This window comes from Anser anser, assembly GCF_964211835.1.
Source record: "Anser anser genome assembly, chromosome: 1".
In the NCBI taxonomy this organism is placed as follows: domain Eukaryota; kingdom Metazoa; phylum Chordata; class Aves; order Anseriformes; family Anatidae; genus Anser; species Anser anser.
The window spans coordinates 38,978,499-38,998,100 of NC_139720.1; the positions used below are offsets into that span (position 1 = coordinate 38,978,499).

General features: G+C 42.8%; 1 protein-coding gene across 3 annotated transcripts in view; it reads right to left on the reverse strand.

Moving 5' to 3' along the window:
• Window positions 1–6,562: 6,562 nt before the first annotated feature.
• The window catches only part of PTPRB (protein tyrosine phosphatase receptor type B), a 61,259-nt gene continuing 48,219 nt past the window's right edge, over window positions 6,563–19,602 (reverse strand). For 2 of the 3 annotated variants that reach the window (XM_083815108.1, XM_083815110.1), the window contains 12 exons: window positions 19,427–19,533; window positions 18,792–18,891; window positions 17,806–17,889; window positions 17,675–17,692; window positions 17,490–17,571; window positions 16,901–16,991; window positions 15,978–16,054; window positions 15,029–15,163; window positions 11,812–11,934; window positions 11,409–11,572; window positions 10,784–10,919; window positions 8,908–9,069 (listed from right to left, as the gene is read on the reverse strand). In XM_083815108.1, coding sequence (XP_083671234.1) covers window positions 8,923–9,069; window positions 10,784–10,919; window positions 11,409–11,572; window positions 11,812–11,934; window positions 15,029–15,163; window positions 15,978–16,054; window positions 16,901–16,991; window positions 17,490–17,571; window positions 17,675–17,692; window positions 17,806–17,889; window positions 18,792–18,891; window positions 19,427–19,533 — 1,264 coding nt within the window. In that variant the 3' untranslated portion in view covers window positions 8,908–8,922. Of the gene's footprint in view, window positions 6,980–8,907; window positions 9,070–10,783; window positions 10,920–11,408; window positions 11,573–11,811; window positions 11,935–15,028; window positions 15,164–15,977; window positions 16,055–16,900; window positions 16,992–17,489; window positions 17,572–17,674; window positions 17,693–17,805; window positions 17,890–18,791; window positions 18,892–19,426; window positions 19,534–19,602 lie in introns of those variants that run through there. The other variant, XM_083815109.1, reaches the window with a different exon arrangement.

Consider the following 19,602-nt stretch of genomic DNA (forward strand, 5'->3'; position numbering starts at 1 on the left):
ACTCAAATTGGGTGGCACCTAACTACCAGCTGTGGCCTCACTGCTGTGGGGAGAGCAGGAAAACTCTGCCTTTATCCCTCAGTAAAAGGTAGCTGCTGCAGGTCTCTGCTCATTTGGAGCATAAGCAGGTCTGGGTGCTCGAACACCAAAGACAAGCAAGGACATGGTGTGAAACTTGGCAGGGATTTTGGCACAAGCGCGGGGAAGGCCATGTACAAATGCCTGTCCCCACCAGCGCGGCGTTTGCCAGCGACGCTCGGTGCCTGGCGTTCGGCTGCTGCCCAAGGCTGCGGCTGTCACCCCCCCCCCCCCCAGGCCGGGCTCCTGGCAGTGCTCAGCCTCCTCTGAGCTGCTTTGCAAGCGGGCTGCAGTAACACCGGTGGGTTCTGGTCATCTTGCCCCAGCTTTTCGCCTGTCCCTGTTGCTGTTCCCACAAGCGCTGGGTGTGCGGCCCCGTGGCTCAGTGACCGAAGGCCTCTGTGTGGAGGGAGGAAGCGAGGCGGTGCCCAGCCCAGGGCCTACTGGCACTTCTCTCTCTCGTTGTCTCCCAAAGCTGTGTGCAACCACTGGGAGCACCTCCAGGAGCAGGACACCCTCCTGCCACCCTGTGTGGCCGGGAATTTGGGTCAGAAGGGGGTGTGTGGGGAGGGCAGCCTGGAGCTGAGACCCTCCCGTGCTGGTGGTGGGGACCCTGTCTGGTCAGTGACAGCACTCGGGGCACTTCAGCCTTTTTGGGGTCCCCAGGACCTGCACAACAGCAAAGCTGTAGGTGCTAAGCTAATGTTCTGCATGGAGAATTGAATACTTCGAGGTCTGCAAAAAAGCTTCTCCTTGGATTTTGGTGCCTACACGCCCGCAGAGCGCTGCCTAGCCCTACAGCCTTGGGGAGCCACCCCTAGTCCCACGCAGGAAGCACAGGTGCCTGTTGTGGTGAGGTTTTTGGAAGACACAAATGACGGCTACCACCTCACTTTGACGTAACGTCAGGCACCTGCAAGAGGCAGACCCCAACAAGGAGGCACACACGCCTCTTCACGCAGATACGAACAGCTACCAAGGCCCCCTTGGGACAGGAAAAGCATGCCTGGCTTTTGCAACTCCTCCGCAATACCATGTTTTTTCACTAATTGGAAGGCTGTTTTTCTCTTTTATGTGTCTTTTGTTGTTGCTGAGGGGTGTCTGCACAGGTCAGGACTGGTATTATAAATGAGTGATGTGTAAAGGCTCGGTTAGCAGCACTTCACATTTTCACCTGTGGTGTTTGCTGATGTACTGGTATTGCCAACCAAGTTCTGTCTTCTTGGTAAAACCAGAAGTGCTGGAGACCCTCTGTGTTTCGATTTCCTTGCTGCACCTTGTAAAACCATTTGTATTTATTCCTGTCTGCAGTGCTGGCCATGTTTCTCCTGCACAGAGATACTAACCGTACATTATCTTTATTGCTGCTCTTCTGTGCCTACGTTGGCTTCAGAATGGCGTATGCTTAGGAGGTAAGCTTTTATACCACAAAGAAAAAATGTAACACCTTCCTCAGGACGTATCTAACAACATAGCCTTCAGTACACGGCTTCTCAGCGAATAGTTCACAGTACAATGTGTAACCCAATACATCATTCTTCCTTTAAAATAAACAGAATCACCTCGTTCTAAACACTTCTGATGACAAATAAGGACTAATGGAGGCACACAGGGCTGGCAACAAGCATGCTACTGCTGAGCTCCCCGAACCCACAAGAATGCTAATGGGTTTTAAGCATTGTGGAGAAGGGGAGCAGGAAAAATATATTTGTTATAAAGAATGGTTCAGATCCCCAGGTGGTAGACAGTGATGTAGCTCCAGTGCAGTCTTAATTGGTACAACCGCTTTGCGAAACATCTCTAAAATAACAGGCACTCAAGTTCCTGAGTAGCACCGTTGTTTCAAATGCACACTGCATAATCCAGACAACAAGGGCAGAGAACTTGGGGGTGGAACAACTGTATCTTTCTGCATGGGCACTAATCCAGCCAGCAGGCAACAACAGAACCCCTTTCCCCAATAGGCTGAGGCTTTTGGTGAATTTAATGTTCTCTGAAGACCGTCTCACTTGAAATCAAACTCACTTATGACCTTTTCTGTGAGCAGCAGGACAACAAAATCCATAATGCAAAGGCAGTCAAACAGAAGACAAAGATGTGATTTTTTTAAATGAATGTTTTATTCATGAACTATTTATAAAAATGTGTAAAATACACTCAAATATATTTGATTTGTTGACTGTAGCTAAAAATATAAAAATATACTTAACAAATGCATAAATTAAATTGACAAGAGTAGCACAATTCTGTGTTCACCCAGTGTTTGTTTGGAACACAAATATAAGTAATTATATAGCATATGACAATGGAGTATGTGCTGAAGAATTTTTCAGTCACTTTACTCCAGGCACTGACAAAGAATTTATGGCTAGCTGTATTTCAAAATCATGGCTTTTTTCACTATAACATACAGCCCTGGTAGAGAGCAATATATATTTAGCTACTTGACATTACTTATAGTATTTCTTTAGCTTTCAAATAAACCAAGAAACAACCAAGTCATGCATATCAATCTACCAGCATCACTGACACTGTCTGTGCCCAAATTCCACAGTATTTTCTAAATTTAGCGAGACCCCAGTCTCCAGTATTTCCTGCCAGTCTTAAAAAAATATCCCAGTCTGAACTAGCTATTGATCTGTGGGGTCACTGGTAACAGACCACTTTGCTTTAGCCATACCAACAGGTCAGGAGTTTGACTTTGTCAGCTTGGGAGGGACAATGAAGGGCACAGGGTCCAAAGCCTACATGCAGTGGTGCACACTCACGTTTTATTCAAAGTTGCAGCCTCCTGGGACTAAGGGTCCCAGAGCTCTCACCTCCAGAGCCCACTCATCTGTGACAGGGCCATGAGGGGATTGGTTGTCATTTTATATTTTATTTTGTTTAAAAAAACCTGTATGCCTGAAGTACTGAAAGAACTCTGAATAAACCTAAGCACCCAACATACCACTCCTTGGTATCGAAGCTGTAACTGCTCTAGGCTGCATCTCTGAATGTCAGATGTGTTTCTCTGATCTGTGACCCTGGGAGGAGATGCTAATATAGTGATTAGATTGTTATTTGCTCATTCCTTTAGCCCACATATTAACTCCCAGGCTGGTGAGCACAGCTAAGTGCTCATGTACTCCGATCTGTTCAGTATTTGACTTTCTGCTTTCTAAGTTAAAGCACAGATAACCATATTCAATACATAATATAAACTTAAAGCTCACACATATTCTTTTCTCTGTTCTACAACTGAAAGAAAATTCATAGTATATCATGGCATAAAATAATATTTCTGGCAATCTTAGGCACGTATATAAGCTGTATAAATAACTATAGCAGCAGAGAAAAATGTATAAAGTTGCACTTTTATGACATCTTCACAGTATGCCTATTTCTCACCCACTTTTGTGTTCCATTAGTAACAAAAAATATCATTTATCAACTCCAGCTATGCAAAATCTACTTCTTTTCTATGATCGGTAGTGGATCTTGTAATTGTATTGCACGGATTAAAAACATTAATTATATTTTTTTCATTATTAAATAACTTTCAATACAAAAATTTGAATTAACCTAAAAGCCCAACCCTGCAAGTGCTTCACAAGTTGCATGGTATTTTTCAGACAAACATTCCAGTTGACTTTCATTAAGGTATTCAGGTAGCTTTGTGGACAATGTGGATATTCACAGGACTGGGCTCCAAGTGTGCAAATCTTAGCTTATGGATCAGCAATAACACTAGCCTTGCTTTATAACATTATTATTGGGAAACATCAAGAAGGGAATTCTGAACATCATCCATGGACATTCAAAACAGAAGCATCCTCTTCAGCAGAGGATGTCTCTTTCCTTCAGAGCCATCTTTGTTCAGTACACAGGCTTCTTCAAGTCCATTCTTGTTACATTAATAATTTCCCTTTGATTCTGTTGTTTAGCTTAGAGGCACAGTAAATATAATTAATTAAACTGGTAAGTAAGTGTCTTATATTAAAAAAAATGCTACATAGATACTTTATACTTATTCTCAGTGGATTTACACCGGTTTCATAGGACCAGAATTGTCCAGAAAGCAGAACCAGAGCAATAAAGTGTATGTACAGTTTCTTGCATGACCTAACTAGGCAGAGACGTAAAGCTGTTCAAGAGCACTGTGCCAGAGTGTTTAAGGTCATCTGTCATGTTATTAAGTGATAAGGAGGAAGAGGCTTATGCACTGTGTCCGTTATTAGCTGAGAAAAAAGATGTTTGCTACAACACCATCATTTTGAGTGTAGACTTGTGAACTCTATAGGTGTTCCCTACAGAGTTCCCTCTGAGAAGGGAGCTGAGAAACAACATTAAAATAAAGAGCAGAATGATGTGCCCGTCTGAAAACAACGAACAACATACATATATAGTAGTATACAATCAGACTTTTGCCATCCAATCATGCATTATTGAGCGAGTTCCATTTCCCTCAGCATACAGAAATGACACGGTAATATATAGAGTGAGCTAATTTACGGCGTGCACGTGGTACGTCTTCACAGTGCTGTTGTACTGCTGGTAACTAACATCATCTTCATTCTGCAGCCACTGCTGCAGAAAGAAAGGACTAAATGCAGCGCACGTAGCACAAAAGCAATTTCCATGATGCCCTAAGTTCAGCTGTTATTAGCAGAACCAATGATCAATCTAATGCTGCCATGCTTGTTTGTCCTTGCCTGCTAACCTGGAGTCTCTGCAGCGCAAGAAACAGAGAAGAGGCCTGCAGAAAACTTGCACCCTTCCTTGTGCTTTTGCCTAGACTTCCCCCTGTGAAAGTGACTTCCACTGCAATGTTGGTCCCTTCTTCTTCAGATCCCACTAAGGATGGTGAATCTTGAGGTTTGTGTGGGGGCCAATAGGGACGTACAGGAGGAAGAAGCAGCGTTTTCATACAGACACCTACAAGCTTATCTGAGCCTACGTGTTCTGAGCAGATGTGAAAGCTGATATGAAAGGTTGCTTCTGAGGCAGCTGAGGGTACTGGACAAGAAAGGATGAGACTCTAGCTGGAGTAAGGAAAAGGCACTATCAGGCTGTTTCTTTCTCTTAAGGAAAATCCGAGTGACACGGATGTGCACAGTCTTGCTGGTTCTGTTTTAGAATGATTTAAGAAAACTGCCAGAGAAGCCTTGCACATTTCTTCACCCATTGTCAGACAGGTGTTCCTACTGCTGGGAGAGTGTGGCTCCAGTAAGTCGTGGTGAAGTCACAGTAATCTTGTCCCAGAGCCACTGCAGTTTCTAACTAAGGCACTTAGATGTATTGGCTGGTTCTCTGGAGGCCTTCAGAAATGCTGATTTCTCTCCAAAATAAAAGTGGAACCTAGGCACTTGTCTTCAGCAGCAGGCTAAGTTTCTTCTAAGTAAAGAAGGAACGAATAGATAAAAGGAGAACTACCAAACACTTCCTACATGTGAAGGAGATGAACTGCGTGCTGCCTCTTTTCTGTTTATTTATAAAATGCTCTTCAAAGACAAAGAACAGCTGAGCAGAGTGTTCAAATCAGTTCCTTGAAGGAAAAGCCTCTTTTGGAGAGGAAAGAGGATGTTCCTAAACTGCTTGGCTGGGCAGGATACCTGGTGGGTGCTGTTGGATTACACTTCTTGCTAATCACAGGATGTTCTGAGTGCATCTGATGATTAGCACAGCGAGCTAATCATCGTGAGACTACATCCCCTGGGATATGATGAGCCTTTTTCTATTCCATCTGCCCCTGCAGCGGTGACATCAGGCAATATCTAAATGGAGGAGTCCTTCTGTGCGGACATGCTGGGGCCACGCTTTTCCTCTGTGAAAGCAAACAGCATTCGAAGGAGACCTGCACTTGGGCTGAGGCAGCTATGCTGCAAGCAGCTTAAAGCCAAAGCCAGTTGTGCAAACTGTGGGATATGTATCTTTGTATGTCTTTATTTCAATAAGTTTGTAACCCCTCTACTTCCTAAGCTGTCATGGTACATCACTGTTTTAATGAGCTATGGAAGCTGACAGCTTTCACATCCTTATAGGTCTGATAACGTAAGTGTATGAGGTGTTTTCTTGAAAACTTTTCTTACTGGAATTGTCTGCAAGTAAAAATGCACAGACACAGGCTGTGGTCTGATTCTGCTCTCTTAAACCAGTGTAAAGAAATCAGGATGTGACCTGCTCCCCTCAAAGCGTCTGTGGGGAAAGGCCAGCTAGACTTCAAGGCAGCATGTGTTGTTTGATATTTTTCTACTATGTCACATTAGACTGAAACAGTTGCTTCTAGTGAGGTGGACCCTGTTTTACTCCGCTGTTAATGAGTTCTGTAAAAGATATGTCATGGTGGTATGGATTTCATCCATTTTGGTCAGATCACAAGCAGTAAGGTTAAAGTGAAAAGTAGCATTGTAACTCTTAGGCAGGACTACTGTTCCCTTTCTTAATAGTAGCTTATTTCATCTCACAAACACTGAACTAGTTAAAAAAAAATTAAAAAATGAGGCTTTCCTTGTAGGATTTTTTCTTGTGTGTTAAATGCCAATACATAACCTGCTCAAAATGCAGCAGTCCTGTTAGCCATACAATTTAAAATAGTTTATGTAGAACAGTTCATAAAAACTGTGGTAAGAAAAAATAGTATTATCTGAAGCTTAATATTAATATAAACATTATAGAAAAAATACATATTTACATAATGCCAAAATACAATTATATACATTAATATCTATTACACTTAAATTATATATCTTTTAAAAAAACACCAGACCAATAAATAATACAGTCTCAATAGAAAGGTCTGGCACCTTTCTAGTGCATGAAATACATACATAAAAAAAACAACAAACAAAGCCCCTAGTTAACAAATGTGGTCACAAAAGCAGGTGTCTGTAACATTCTCAGTGCCTTGAATAAACAGCATCTGAAAGCAAGGAAAACTGGGATTAGGAAAAAATAAAACAACACAGGTGGCTTCATGTTCATCTCTGCCTGTTGACTTAGATTAGAGATTAGGAGGCAATTCTTCACTCTGAGGGTGGTGAGGCCCTGGCACAGGCTGCCCAGAGCAGCTGTGGGTGCCCCATCCCTGGAGGTGTTCAAGGCCAGGCTGGGTGGGGCCCTGGGCAACCTGGTCTGGTGGGAGGTGTCCCTGCCCATGGCAGCGGGGTTGGAACTAAACGATCTTTAAGGTCTCTTCCAACCCAAGCCATTCTGTGATTCTGTGATTCCACAACTACAGTGATCTGAAAGGTGATTGTGCAACAGCAGCACTGGCTGGAGATTGATGTGACAGCTCAAGAGCAGCTCCCACCTTTACTTTCCCAGTTTGTTGAACATGTTACTTCTCTTTTTGGCTACTTCCAAGCTTGCTCTACCTATTGATAACTGATATCTACAGGCTAGATTAAAAAAAATGTTTTGATTCCTTGTGATATAACCTTGATTCTTAACATTCAACTTTGAGGAGCTGCTGAGATCTGACCCTGAAAATTTCTAAAGCTCTTCGGGATCAGCTCTACAGGGCACCTCACAGGCCACTCTCACAGGCCACCTCTGCTCAGCTCTCCAGACTGGTCGTCCAGCCATGAGAACAGGAGGTGAAGGACAGTGCTGGTGCCAGGTCTACTAATCCTGCCCCAGCAGGTCAAGGCAGGGGTAGGAGAGGTTGAGGTGATGACTACTGCTTCAGGAAGACAACTTCCCAGTAGTAGATCCTGATCAACCCCCAGCCTCTCCTCATCACCAGCAGCCACCTCAACTTTCCAGGACACCTCAGCTCAGACCAGCAGGACTGTAATGGCCTGAAAAATGTTACTAGGAATATCCAACAATCTAATGGTTAGGACATTCTGCTGGGACACAGCAGAAATCTATTTAATATTGGCTATAATGAGAATCATGGGCTGTAACTGTATGACTGGAACGTTTCAGGAACATTTATCAGTACCCAGAACAGGGTACATAACCTGGCTGTGTCTCGAGAACATACCAGGGCCTGCAGGAATCACTCCTTCCCTACAGCCACAAAAGAAATCTAGTCTTGCAGTCTGTCCTGGAGCTGCTACATGCTCTAACTGGTCTTTCAGGACCATGGTGCCGCAAGGATGTAGCTGAGATGTGGCCACAATCCCTTCCTCTGATTTTCACTGGGAAGTAAGACTGAGTTTCCTGGCACCATTTTCTCAAGGCCTACCTGTACAGGCAGCCTAGGCACCCAAATGGGTTGAGGGTTTTCAGTGCCTTTAGTGGGTATAGCTCTAAATTCTCAAAAGGAATTCTCTAATTCTCTAAATTCCCCAAGGAACAGCCCAAGGAACTGGATATAGGCTAGGAAAAAAATAAAAGCCTGTAAGGATGGAGAGCTGTGGGAGGAGGAAAGAGTGCAGCCTTGGACACATACAGTTAAGACAGGCAGGAAGTCCCCTAAGGCCACCTTAGAACAGAAAATGAGGATGATTCAGGACAGAAGCTGAACACCATGGATGATAATGGAGACCAGGGATCTCAGCCAGTGGGCTCAGTATGCTTAAAAGTAGATGGTGTAAACAGCTGCGAGGTAAAGCAGGAAGCCAGTATCAGGATAGGGAAGGGGTTCAGTTCACCCAACAGCATAGGTATCGAAAAGCATGAGACAGGGAGAGCATGAAGATAAGGTAAGAGCAGGAAGAGATGCTATAAATACTACTAATAAAGGAAATAAAGTTGCTGAAACATGGTTGGCAAGCCCCTTGTGAAGCAGATGAAATTGCAAGAGTCACAAGAAAAGATCAGTGGAGAAATGAATGTCCAAGAAGAGAACAAACATCAATGGCAAGGGATAGAGCAATTTGCCCCCTTAATTACATTGTCAATGATCTATTACATTCATAATTTGATAAACTTCCACTTACCTCTGTGATACTCTGGATTCACATTTTCATATATTGGAAACAAGGGATTTTCTTGTTCGCTGCGAAGCTTTCTGGCTCTTAACACATCTCGCACACATTGATGAAGATACACATATTGACACTGCAAAAGATTTTTTTTTTTAAATCACTCTGGAAAATTTCATGATTTCATTTGCTTTATTGTGAAAAATCATTACAGGCTGACTCTCACAGAATCAAGAGCGGTGTTAAAAGTGAAAATGTACTTCCGGAATTAATCTCCTTTTCACAGTGGTAATATAGTGAACTTTTGTGATCATCTGTTCTTAGAAATTGTACCATTAAAACATAAACTAACATAATATGTTCCGACTGTCAATATGTTTTGACTGTCAATATGTTTTGACTGTCATAATATGTTTTTTATGGCATGACTGAAAGCTTTATCAACTGTAAGGCATAATTTGACATGAGGCTACACTGGACAGCTACTACTTCTGAATGTTTAGGTAACATGTATGTGTAACAACTGATATGTACAGGAAAGCACAGAGAAAAGACAATTTCCTGATTTTTTTATTATGACAAAAAAGTATTTTTCACATAATTTTATCAAAATACATAAATATTTCATAGAACTTTGATGAGCTAGGCTTTTTTGGCAAAAACTGTATTTTTTGGTCCAATATAAATTATAAGATTGCTTCTAAATATGCAATGAATGACAGACCATCTATTCTGCAGAATGTATTTCACTAGAAGGAAGCTAAGATGACATTCACAACCATTGTAGAGATGGTCAGCATGATGTTACTATCAAACTATCATGACAGAACAGATTGTTAAATCCCCATGCTTTGCTACTCTTCAGGGTTTTCTGCCACTCTTCAGGGTTTATGAAATGGGTTGTTATTGCTTTGCGATTAGTGTAGCATGGTACCCCCAAATTAGGCTGAACATCTTTTATATCAAGATGTATTTTTTTAATATTACTTCATCTCAAAGATAAAATTTCTTCAGTAAGCACATTTCTTCCCCCCACATCTTTTATCTCCCTATTTTCATAAGAAATTCAGTTGTTGCTCTGTGCATTTTTCTCAGTGCTCTGGCAGTAGGAAATTGAGGATGCCTGCTGTCTGCCTTTGCTGACTACGGATGGTGGGAACGTGTGGAAGGTGAAATGTATTCTTCTCTGAGGATGCCCAGATCAGGCTGAGAACCTGTCTCCCTTAAAAGAGGAGGCGTTCTGTTATTAAGAAAGTTCCAGGAAATCTCTCTTACATTCCCAATGGCACCTTTCTTTATACTCGCGTGACTGCTGCTAAGAAGCTCAGCCACTGATATTTTTGTTTCCAAATTGCAACAAAGAGCTCCATTAGTATCAAGCTAATACAGGCAGACCCATCAAACATTCTGATTCCTCTATTAACAGTTCCCAGGCAAAACGTAGACTGCCTCAACAACTCTCTTTCATTACATCAGCTCCTAAGCGTTTAGCTGCTATTAACTTAAAGTGATTTTCTTGCAGTTTTAAAAGCACAGAAAGAAATACTGAACACTTTTTCTGCACTTGTGGAATATATATACTTCCTTTTGCATAATATGTTAGAAGGGTGATCAATTCTTCCAGTACCATTAATGAAAATGGGCAGAGCAGCTCAATAAAACACAACCTTCAAAGCCACAAGGTCACTGTGCTTAGAGTTTTAAAATTATAGTAGTATTAATTAACTAGTATTAGTAGAAATTAACTAGTATTTCACAGTGGAGTAACTGTGCCGTGCTTTAAGATGAAAGACTGTTGATTATATACCGCAGCTGGTGTTGCTGTGTATTGTAGGCTACCCAAAACCTACCTCTGTCTGAACCATGTGAACCCGGTGAAGCCTTAGATCATGCACTGCTGCATAAATGTCAACAGTGTCCTTCGAATCCAGTTGCTGCAGAATTCTGTCCAGTGCAATGAATGTGCCAGTCCTGCCAACACCAGCACTGAAAAAGAAAACAATCCCTAAGATTTCAAAGGAGAAGGAGAGGGAGGGGAGAGATCTCCGTCAGAAGGGGGTAAATGATGGATCTGTCAGATCCATAGGTAGTCAAACTCATCCCTCAGTATATATTTACTTTTCCGAATGGTTCTTTGTGATCCAGATGTTGGGCCACAACCAGCAGCACAAAGGCAATTTAAGAACGCAAAAGCATATGAGCAATGGCAGCTGCTGACACTTCGAAGTGCTCTCCAGTGGTCCCACAAAGACACAGTAGTTCCCTGAGAATAATTTTTGGGGCATCTCCAGGGCGAGACTGTGAGCAAATGCATGTGCCTTGGGAATGCTGCTTCAATTTATCTGGGGACTTGAGCCCATGAGCCGTCTCCCAGGTTCTGTGGCTGCCCATATCCTAAGAGGTGTGAATACTTGGGATCTTCCCAATGGCAGGCACAAAGGCTCTGTGCTGCTGACTTTTGGCTGCTGTGCATACCTGCAGTGCACAATAGTTGGTCCTGTGTCTGGGGTCCTGTTGATATAATCCCTTACAGTTCTCACAAACTGGATCAGGGACTGGGTGGTCTCCGGCACACCGTGATCTGGCCACACAGTGTAGTGGAAGTGACGAATGAGCCTTGTTGAGTCAAGCTGCTCTTCCTGTCAGGGTACAAAAGTGGGGGTCAGAACAGCCAAGAGAGGAGGATACAACATGGATCTTCAGAATGCTACAGCTACCACCAAATATGAGCTGGGCATGATGCAACTCTGCTACAGCAAAAGAAACCTTCCTAATTTAGCCTTGCAGTTATTTTTAACCCAACAGCCAATTATCCCCACTGTCCCGTCGACGCCCCCCCCCCCCCCCCCCCCCAAAAAAAAGATGAATGCAAACTTACACTGCAGATTTTAAACTCTCGTATTGTCCATTCTGGGAGCACTGATTCAGACAGCATCTCAACGATCAGGTCTCCATAGTACAAGGAATCCTGGTCAAGGGGCCAGTAGTGATCACACTTTACCTGCAGGGACACAGAAAAAGATTGATTCATTGTCAGTGACAGAAACCGTGCCTCCACCCAGCACCGGCAGGAGCAGACTTCAGACGTCCTGTGCCTAAGGATGAAGGAAGAATCATAGAGTCATCCAGGTTGGAAAACACCTTCAAGATCATCAAGTCCAACCATCAACCTGATCTACTGAGTCCCAACACTCAACCATGTTCCATAGTGCCATGTCCACGTCTCTTAAATACTTCCAGAGATGGGGACTCCACCACTTCTTGGGCAGCCCGTTCCAATGCTTGACTACTCTTTCCCTGAAGAATTTTTTCCTAATGTCCAATCTAAACCTCCCTGGCACAACGTGAGACAGTTTCCTTGCATCCTATCACTTAATGAAAAAAAGAGACTGACATCCCCTTTGTTGCAACCGTCTTTCAGGTAGTTGCATACAACGATGAGGTCTCCCTTCAGCCTCCTGTTCTCCAGAATAAACAGCTTTATCAGCCAATTTCATCAGCTGCTCCTCATCGGTCTTGTTTTTAGTCCCTTCAATAGCTTCATTGTTCTTATCTGCACATGCTCATGCAACTCAATATCCTTCTCGTACTGAGGAGCCCCAAACTGAACACAGTACTTGAGGGGCCAGTTACTTCCCTAGTCCTGCTGGCCACACTATTTCTGATGCAGACCAGGATGCTGTTGGCCTTCTTGGCCACGTGGGCACACTGGTGGATCATGTTCTGCTGGCTGTTGACCAGCACCCCAGGTCCTTTTCTGATGGGCAATTTTCAGCCACTCTTCCACATGCCTGTAGCGCTGCATGGGGCTGTTATGATGCAAGTGCAGGACCCAGCTCCTACCCTTGTTGAACGCCATACAGTTGGACGTGGTCCATTGATCCAGCCTATCCAGATCTGCCTGCAAATCCTTCTAACCCTCAAGAAGATTGAAATTCCTGCCTAACTTGGTACCATCTGCAAACTTACTGAGGTACACCCACTCCCGTCATCCAGACCACTGATAAAAATGTTAAACAAAACTGGCCCCAGTACTGAGCCCAGGAGAACACCACTGGGGACCAGCCACCAAAGGGATCGAACCCATCCATTCACTAAAATCCAGGCAAACAACAGCCACGGCCTTTCCCTCATCTACTAGGTGGATGTCTGCTTCATCTTGTCATAGAAGCAGATCAAGTTAGTCAGGCAGGACCACCCTTCATAAACCCGTGCTGGCTGCTTCTGAGCACTTGATTGTCCCATAGATGCCATGTGATGGCATCCGATGATTTGCTCTGTAACCTTCCCTGGTGCTGAGGTCAGACTGACAGACGTGTAATTCCCTAGATCCTCCTTCTTGTAGATAGGTGCCACATGCACTAACCCCCAGTCAACTGGGAGGTTGTCCAGGACTGCTGGTAAATTATTGAAAGAGGTGTGGTGAGCACTTGTGCCAGCTCCTGGAGTACCCTTGGATGACTCCCGTCATAGATTTATGAATGTTCGACACATACAGGGGGTCACGTATAGAAAGAAAGAGTTTATAAACTCTCCACAGTCCTCCTGAGTTGCCTGCCCCTTCTTCCAGAGTTTATAAGCTTGCTTTCTTCCTGAGTTCCAGAGGCAGCTCTCTGTTTCAGCCAGGCTGATCTTCTCCCCTGCCAGCTCACCTTTTGGTGCATTAGGACCGCCTGCAGTGGTGCCTTTAAGATTTTATTCTTGAAGAAGGACCAGACTTTACAGTTCAAAACCACCACCTCTCAAGGGGCTCTGTCAGCCAGGCCTCTCAATAGGCCAAAGTCTGACCTCTGGAAATCCAAGGTAGCAGTTCAACTAACCACATTCCTTTCTTCACCAAGGATCAAACTCTCTATCATTTCATAACCTCTGTGTTCAAGGCAGCCTCCAGCCATCACATCACCCAGAAGTGCTTCCTTGTTTGCAAACAACAAGTCAAGTGGGGCACCTGGCTCCCTCACCACTTGTATCAGAAAGTTTTCCTCCAGGCACTCCAGGAATCTCTTAGACTGTTTCCTCTCTGCTGTATTGTATTTCCTGCAGACATCTGGGAAGTTGAAGTTCCTCATGAGACCAAGAAAGGCAGTACTAACAGCAGCTGAATTCAGAGAGATGCCACCTCCTGTCCTTTCAGCTCAATAATGAGAGGCTGGGATGGGAAGGGACTTGGATGGGGCTGGAAGTGAGAGTTCTCATCACAGATGTTTGTGAAAGGTGGAATGGGAAGCACTTCACTGATGCCACAACGTTCCTGTGCTAGCTCTTCTCAGAGCTCTGCACAGGCTTCTGATGTATGCTTCCCTGCCTCTTGCTGAGACATGACAGCGGGGTCCCACCCTGAGCCAGTGAGGTGCAGGAAGAGATGGCTTGCTGCCTGCTTGCACCTGCTTTCTCCATCACAAGGAAAAATGGTAAACTAAAAGAAAATATCCCCATACGTCCACTAGATGAACGCTACTTCAAGTTAGTTTAACCTTTTTACAGATCTAGTCCCTGTCTCAGAAGGTGCAGGATATGGTCATCCATGGGGAGGTGGACTGCTGAGACAGCTAAACAACCTCCTTAAACTGGTGCTCAGTAAAGCTGGTAAGTGTGTGAGTGGTCTCTTTCCTTACTACATCCCAGCTTATGCATCAAAAAGAATGCCATATATTTAATGATGAGCATTTGCTCTCTAGAGCTTATATTTAAAGTAGTAGTTGGTAGAGGTAGATGTGATAAACTGGCTTTTCTTTTGTGGCTGGCTGTCCTTCCGCATACTTAAGGGAATTATATTAGTACTAGTGAACAAAGTGCTGGATTGGAGACCAGAAGCACTGGGCTCTGTTCCTAGCTCTAACTCTGACAAGCTGCATTATCTTGGGATGGTCACTGCATCCTTCACTTCACATACAATCTGTCTCCAGTCTTTAGATTACAGCTTTCATCTCTTACTGTGTATGACCATACATCTCCTTGAGTGGGGCCTTTGGCACGAGTGTGATGCAAGTAATAAGCACGAGCACTTAATAAATATGAAAACATTAATAATATCACCATAAAAAACATTAAAACAATAATAAAGTCATTAATAATGAAGAAAAGTCACTGCTCACCCGGCCCTTCTCAACACACTGGGTTACCATGACAATATTGTGGACATTTTGTTCCCATGCCATCTTCCAGAACTCATCTTTGGTGCCAGGCAAAGGGCCCTGAGTTGCTATGTATTCTCTGCGGAAACTGTTGCCCTGCAAGCAAAGAGAACTCCATTAGTTTCCATACGGGCAGAAAAATGATCTTCTAACAACTGAACAAGCCATGGGGTTACAGCCAGGGCTCTGCAGCAATGGTGCCCTTGCTGGGACAACAGTTTTGAGAGCTAAATTGTTGCCTTGGACTTTGAAGCAGAAGGCTGGTGGGAGCCGAGAGAGGAAGAGACTGCAGCAGTGTATCTGAATACTCTTCCTTTTGTGACAGTCAAAGCTTTTCATTGTTCTATTGTGTACAGCACAGTCTCAAGCAATTTTGGAACTACTACAAGCTTTTGTTTTACTTTTACTGTTTTTAATAAATTAGCTGAGTGCTGGCTTGAAATTTATATTGTTAAAGCCACTGCTATTATCAATCACAACTCTCTGGCAAAGGGCATTGCTGTAATCTCGGCCAGCCTCACCATCCTGCAAGATGCCAGCACTGTCAGGATGAGCTACAGCTTCACAATATGGATGCCACCTGCAGTGATAGCTACAGTTGTTGTGGACAGTGCATAAAATCAGTGACCTTTGAAAATGTGTCCTTGGCCAATTAGACCTGCTATCTTACATAACTATAGCAATCCAAGAAAGTGTCCTTGAGTGCTGGCTAAATCACTCACAGCAAACTTAATGGCAGTCAGACACAGCCTTTCAGCACACCCACAAACTGAGTTCTCAGACTTTTAGTTAAAGTGAATAAATGAAGGGGGAGGAGAGCCTTAAGCCTCCAGCTTCGTATTCAGTTTCAGATAAAGGACAAATTGCCACTGGAGGGAGGACTGCAAAATAACATCCTTGAGTCACTTACTGGTATGTAGCTTGCATTGATGTAGTCTGAGCAAGGGTCATCATCAACATTGGAAAGCTTCACTCTTGATGTATCATCTAGGAAGAAAAGGATGACAAGAAGTTTGTGGCTAAGTCTTGATTTCCAGTCCCTCTCCCATTTATAAAAGTGCATTTGTGAAAGGACCAGCGAGATTATTACAGGGATGTTATACAGAGGGCTAATATAGAAGGAAAACTGTTTATGTTTGTACTGCTTCTTTCATCCAGGAGGGCTGTGGAGTGTTCCAAAGACTACAAGGTGGGCAGGTGAGATGGAAGCAGTGAATATCCAAAAAATGTCTCTGCTGAGCTGTACAGAATTGTTGCACAGAATTTTATTGCACAGAAAAAAAAAGAGCCATAAGTTGCACAGCACCTAACTTCAAAACTGCCCGATAGGTGATTAAAGGGGGTAACTTTCAGTGGGAGGTTTTGCCCCAAGAGAACACAGCTAACCTCACACGTGTCCCACCATGCAGAACCACACTAGCTCTACAGGGTATAGTAGGTTTGCTCTGTCCTCTGGAAAAGAAACAGAGTCAACAAAGCCATGTCAGACAGGACTGAATGGATGATACCTGTATGTAAACAACTCTACTGTTATTTCTACTATCCTTGTTATCAGCAGTGACTGAATGCCGATAATAGCTTGAGCTTTTTCTCTCTAGACTGAACACTAGTCGCTACATCTCTAGTGTGAAATGAAATTACTGGTCTGCGTGAAGCTGCTTAGGGCCATACATCATCTGCCTCCAAGCACCAGGACCTGAGCTGGCAAAGGTATTTAATCTCTGACAGAAAGGAGGGAAAGAACTGGCTGCACTCTCTTTTCCACTAGGCTTGCTGAAAAAGTGAAAAATAGCTGGTGTGATGTAATATTACACAACCAAAAGTAAAACTCACACGGCAATATATTATTGTATCGATTTTTCCCTCTGTTCTCTGGCAGAAGTGCTATGTCACATGTCTGGTTTCGACCCACATCTTTTAAGTCCTGCAAAAAATTAGAAATAAAATATGAGGTGAAAATAATTAAAGGATGTGATTTGACAGCACAGTGCTTTTCAGCTCCCAAAGGCTGTGAACAGGAAGAAGTGTTTTTTTTCCGTTTGTTTTTTAAACAAAAAAAAAGCAAACCAAACCAAAACAAAACAATAAAAAACAACTGAAATTAAAAGGTAATCACAATAGTTTAAGGCAAGCACATGGCTGGCAGATGCTTTCCATGCTTTGTCACACACATGTGGCACACAAATGAATGCCCCTGACCTCAGCCAGGTAGGCATCAGGCTGAGGCTACCAACCAGAAGATGCTAAGCCAAATGAAGAGCTGGTTTCTGTATTAGCACAAGTGGAGTTCGGGTGAAACTCTCAAACTTATTTTGGTTTGTCTGAGACAAACAAATGTAGGTCTTTCGAATGCATTAACACATTGATTCAAGCAGCCCGCGCATTCCTAAAGCAAGATGCTTTGTCTAGATTTGGTTCCCACCTCATATTCCTTGGACAGGAGGTAGTTGGAGTCTGCTTGGAGTTTGGTGAAGTGTGCTTCAAAATGACTGACTTTGATTGGACTAAAATATTCAACAGGAAGAAGAAAATCACAGGATGAATCACAGTCGTAATTTATCCAGTTGGTTTATCAAGCTTTTTTTAAGTATTAATTTTTCTTTTTACCTGGAAGTTTTCCGGTTCCTAGAAATGGTATTAAAAGAAAAAGAAACACTTCATCAGTAAGCTGAATGGGGCTGCTCATCCGTGATGCCATGTTAAAATAGCGCTCTTAGAAACAAAACTTTTGATGTTACCCTTTTTGCCCCAAGTTCAGATGGACTGTCAGAGGCCTGTCCCTGCGAATGCTCAGCCTTGCTGTAGGTCTCTCATGGCCATTGCTGGAACAAAAAAGAAGGTATTTTCACTTGTTTTACCATAACAGTCTGATACCAATCAGAGCTGCCAGTAGCAAGAGATACAGTAGTAAGCTGGAAAAAAAAAAGAATTTAAAAAAATCTGTTTTGATTTATGGCTCTGATCATGTGATATTGCTTTTAGCTGTGGCACAGTTTTCTCGTATTTTAGTTTGCTGATAGTGATGCGGGGCACGTGCATGTGAACAGGCAATAAGACTTCATTCCTCCCAGCTTATCATTAAGGAGAGCATCTGATTTCCTGCCAATAATGTTGCATCTCTTTCAGTCATACAAAATGGTTTCAATGGATAAAGCTTTTTTCAAAGTTGAGACAGTATTTCTCTTTTTAAAAACATATTTAAAATTAACTATTTAAAATTCAACTATAATGTCAAATATAAAACTACCATCAACAGAAAATGGGGAAGTAAAGTTTGAACTAATGTTTTGGACACCGAGGTAATGTCACACTTAAAAATTTTTGAACTAAAATAATAGAGTCTAAATGACCAGTTTCAAGAACTCATCTAAAACAGGAATGAAAATAATTTGAAACATTTCATTTTTGACAAAAGACATTGAGTTTGCATGATAAAACAGTTTTTCAGAAATATTCAGACTCTTACTGAAAACAAGAAGTTGCAGGGATCCTCTATACCGCTAACATCAGTGGGTATTTGAATCTCCTATCCAGAATTTATTAATCTATTAGTATTTAAGTCATTAGTTCTACACTTAGTGTGCATAGATGCTAGGGGACACATATTTCAACTGTTGAATAGTTCAGTGCATTACTCTGATTTTACAGTTATGCTTTAAATTGCTCATATCAAAATAATTTGGCCTGGCCTCATAATTGAGGATGATTAAAGGACTCTACTTACCCAACCTTCTGTCTGCAGACAAACAAAGCAGTAACAGCCACTAACATCACAATCAGAAACAAGCCAGCACTCACACCTTCAATAACTCCAAAGAGAGGCTCTGGAAATGAAACAGCACATTTAAATATTTTGAAGAAAAGATATGAAGAATCAAAGAATCAACAGTGTTCAGGGGATATGTTATTACTGTCTACAGAAAATGGTTAAATTCATGGAAATTCAAAACATGTAACTGAACTAGGCCTTGATTTTCTGTTCTTATTTTTTCTAAACAGTATGCAAACTTTGCACTCCCAACCAGAATAAAAGAAAACACAGCCCCATCATATGGGAGTTTGGTTATCTTGTACTTCAAAGCTTTCTTGGTAACAGCATCACTGAGCATTCACCCTTTCTTGCACTGTCAGCAACTCCATCAAGCAGTCCTCTCAATTTTCAAATTCATGGCTTATCCATGGCAAATGATGGCCATGGATAAGCCATGGCTTCAGAATAATATCAAAGTAACCTTAAGGACACTGCACAACAATCTGGTTTTGTTCCACTCCTTGCAAACAGTCCTGGATACCAGAGTGTTTTGAGGCACAATATATAATTACTTGCTACAGCGAATGAAAAACAAGCCTGAAACTAACCTGCCTCTGTAGTGATTGGTAAAGAGAAGAAGGTGTCTGCAAAGAGTGGTTTAGGAAGTTCCTTTGGATCTTCACTGAAGAGCTGGGTGAAAGCCCGTATGCTGATCCTAAATAAAACAGTACAGTTAATAGTTAAAGCTTATCAGATGTTCAGAGCCAACAGTGGAAAAATAAAA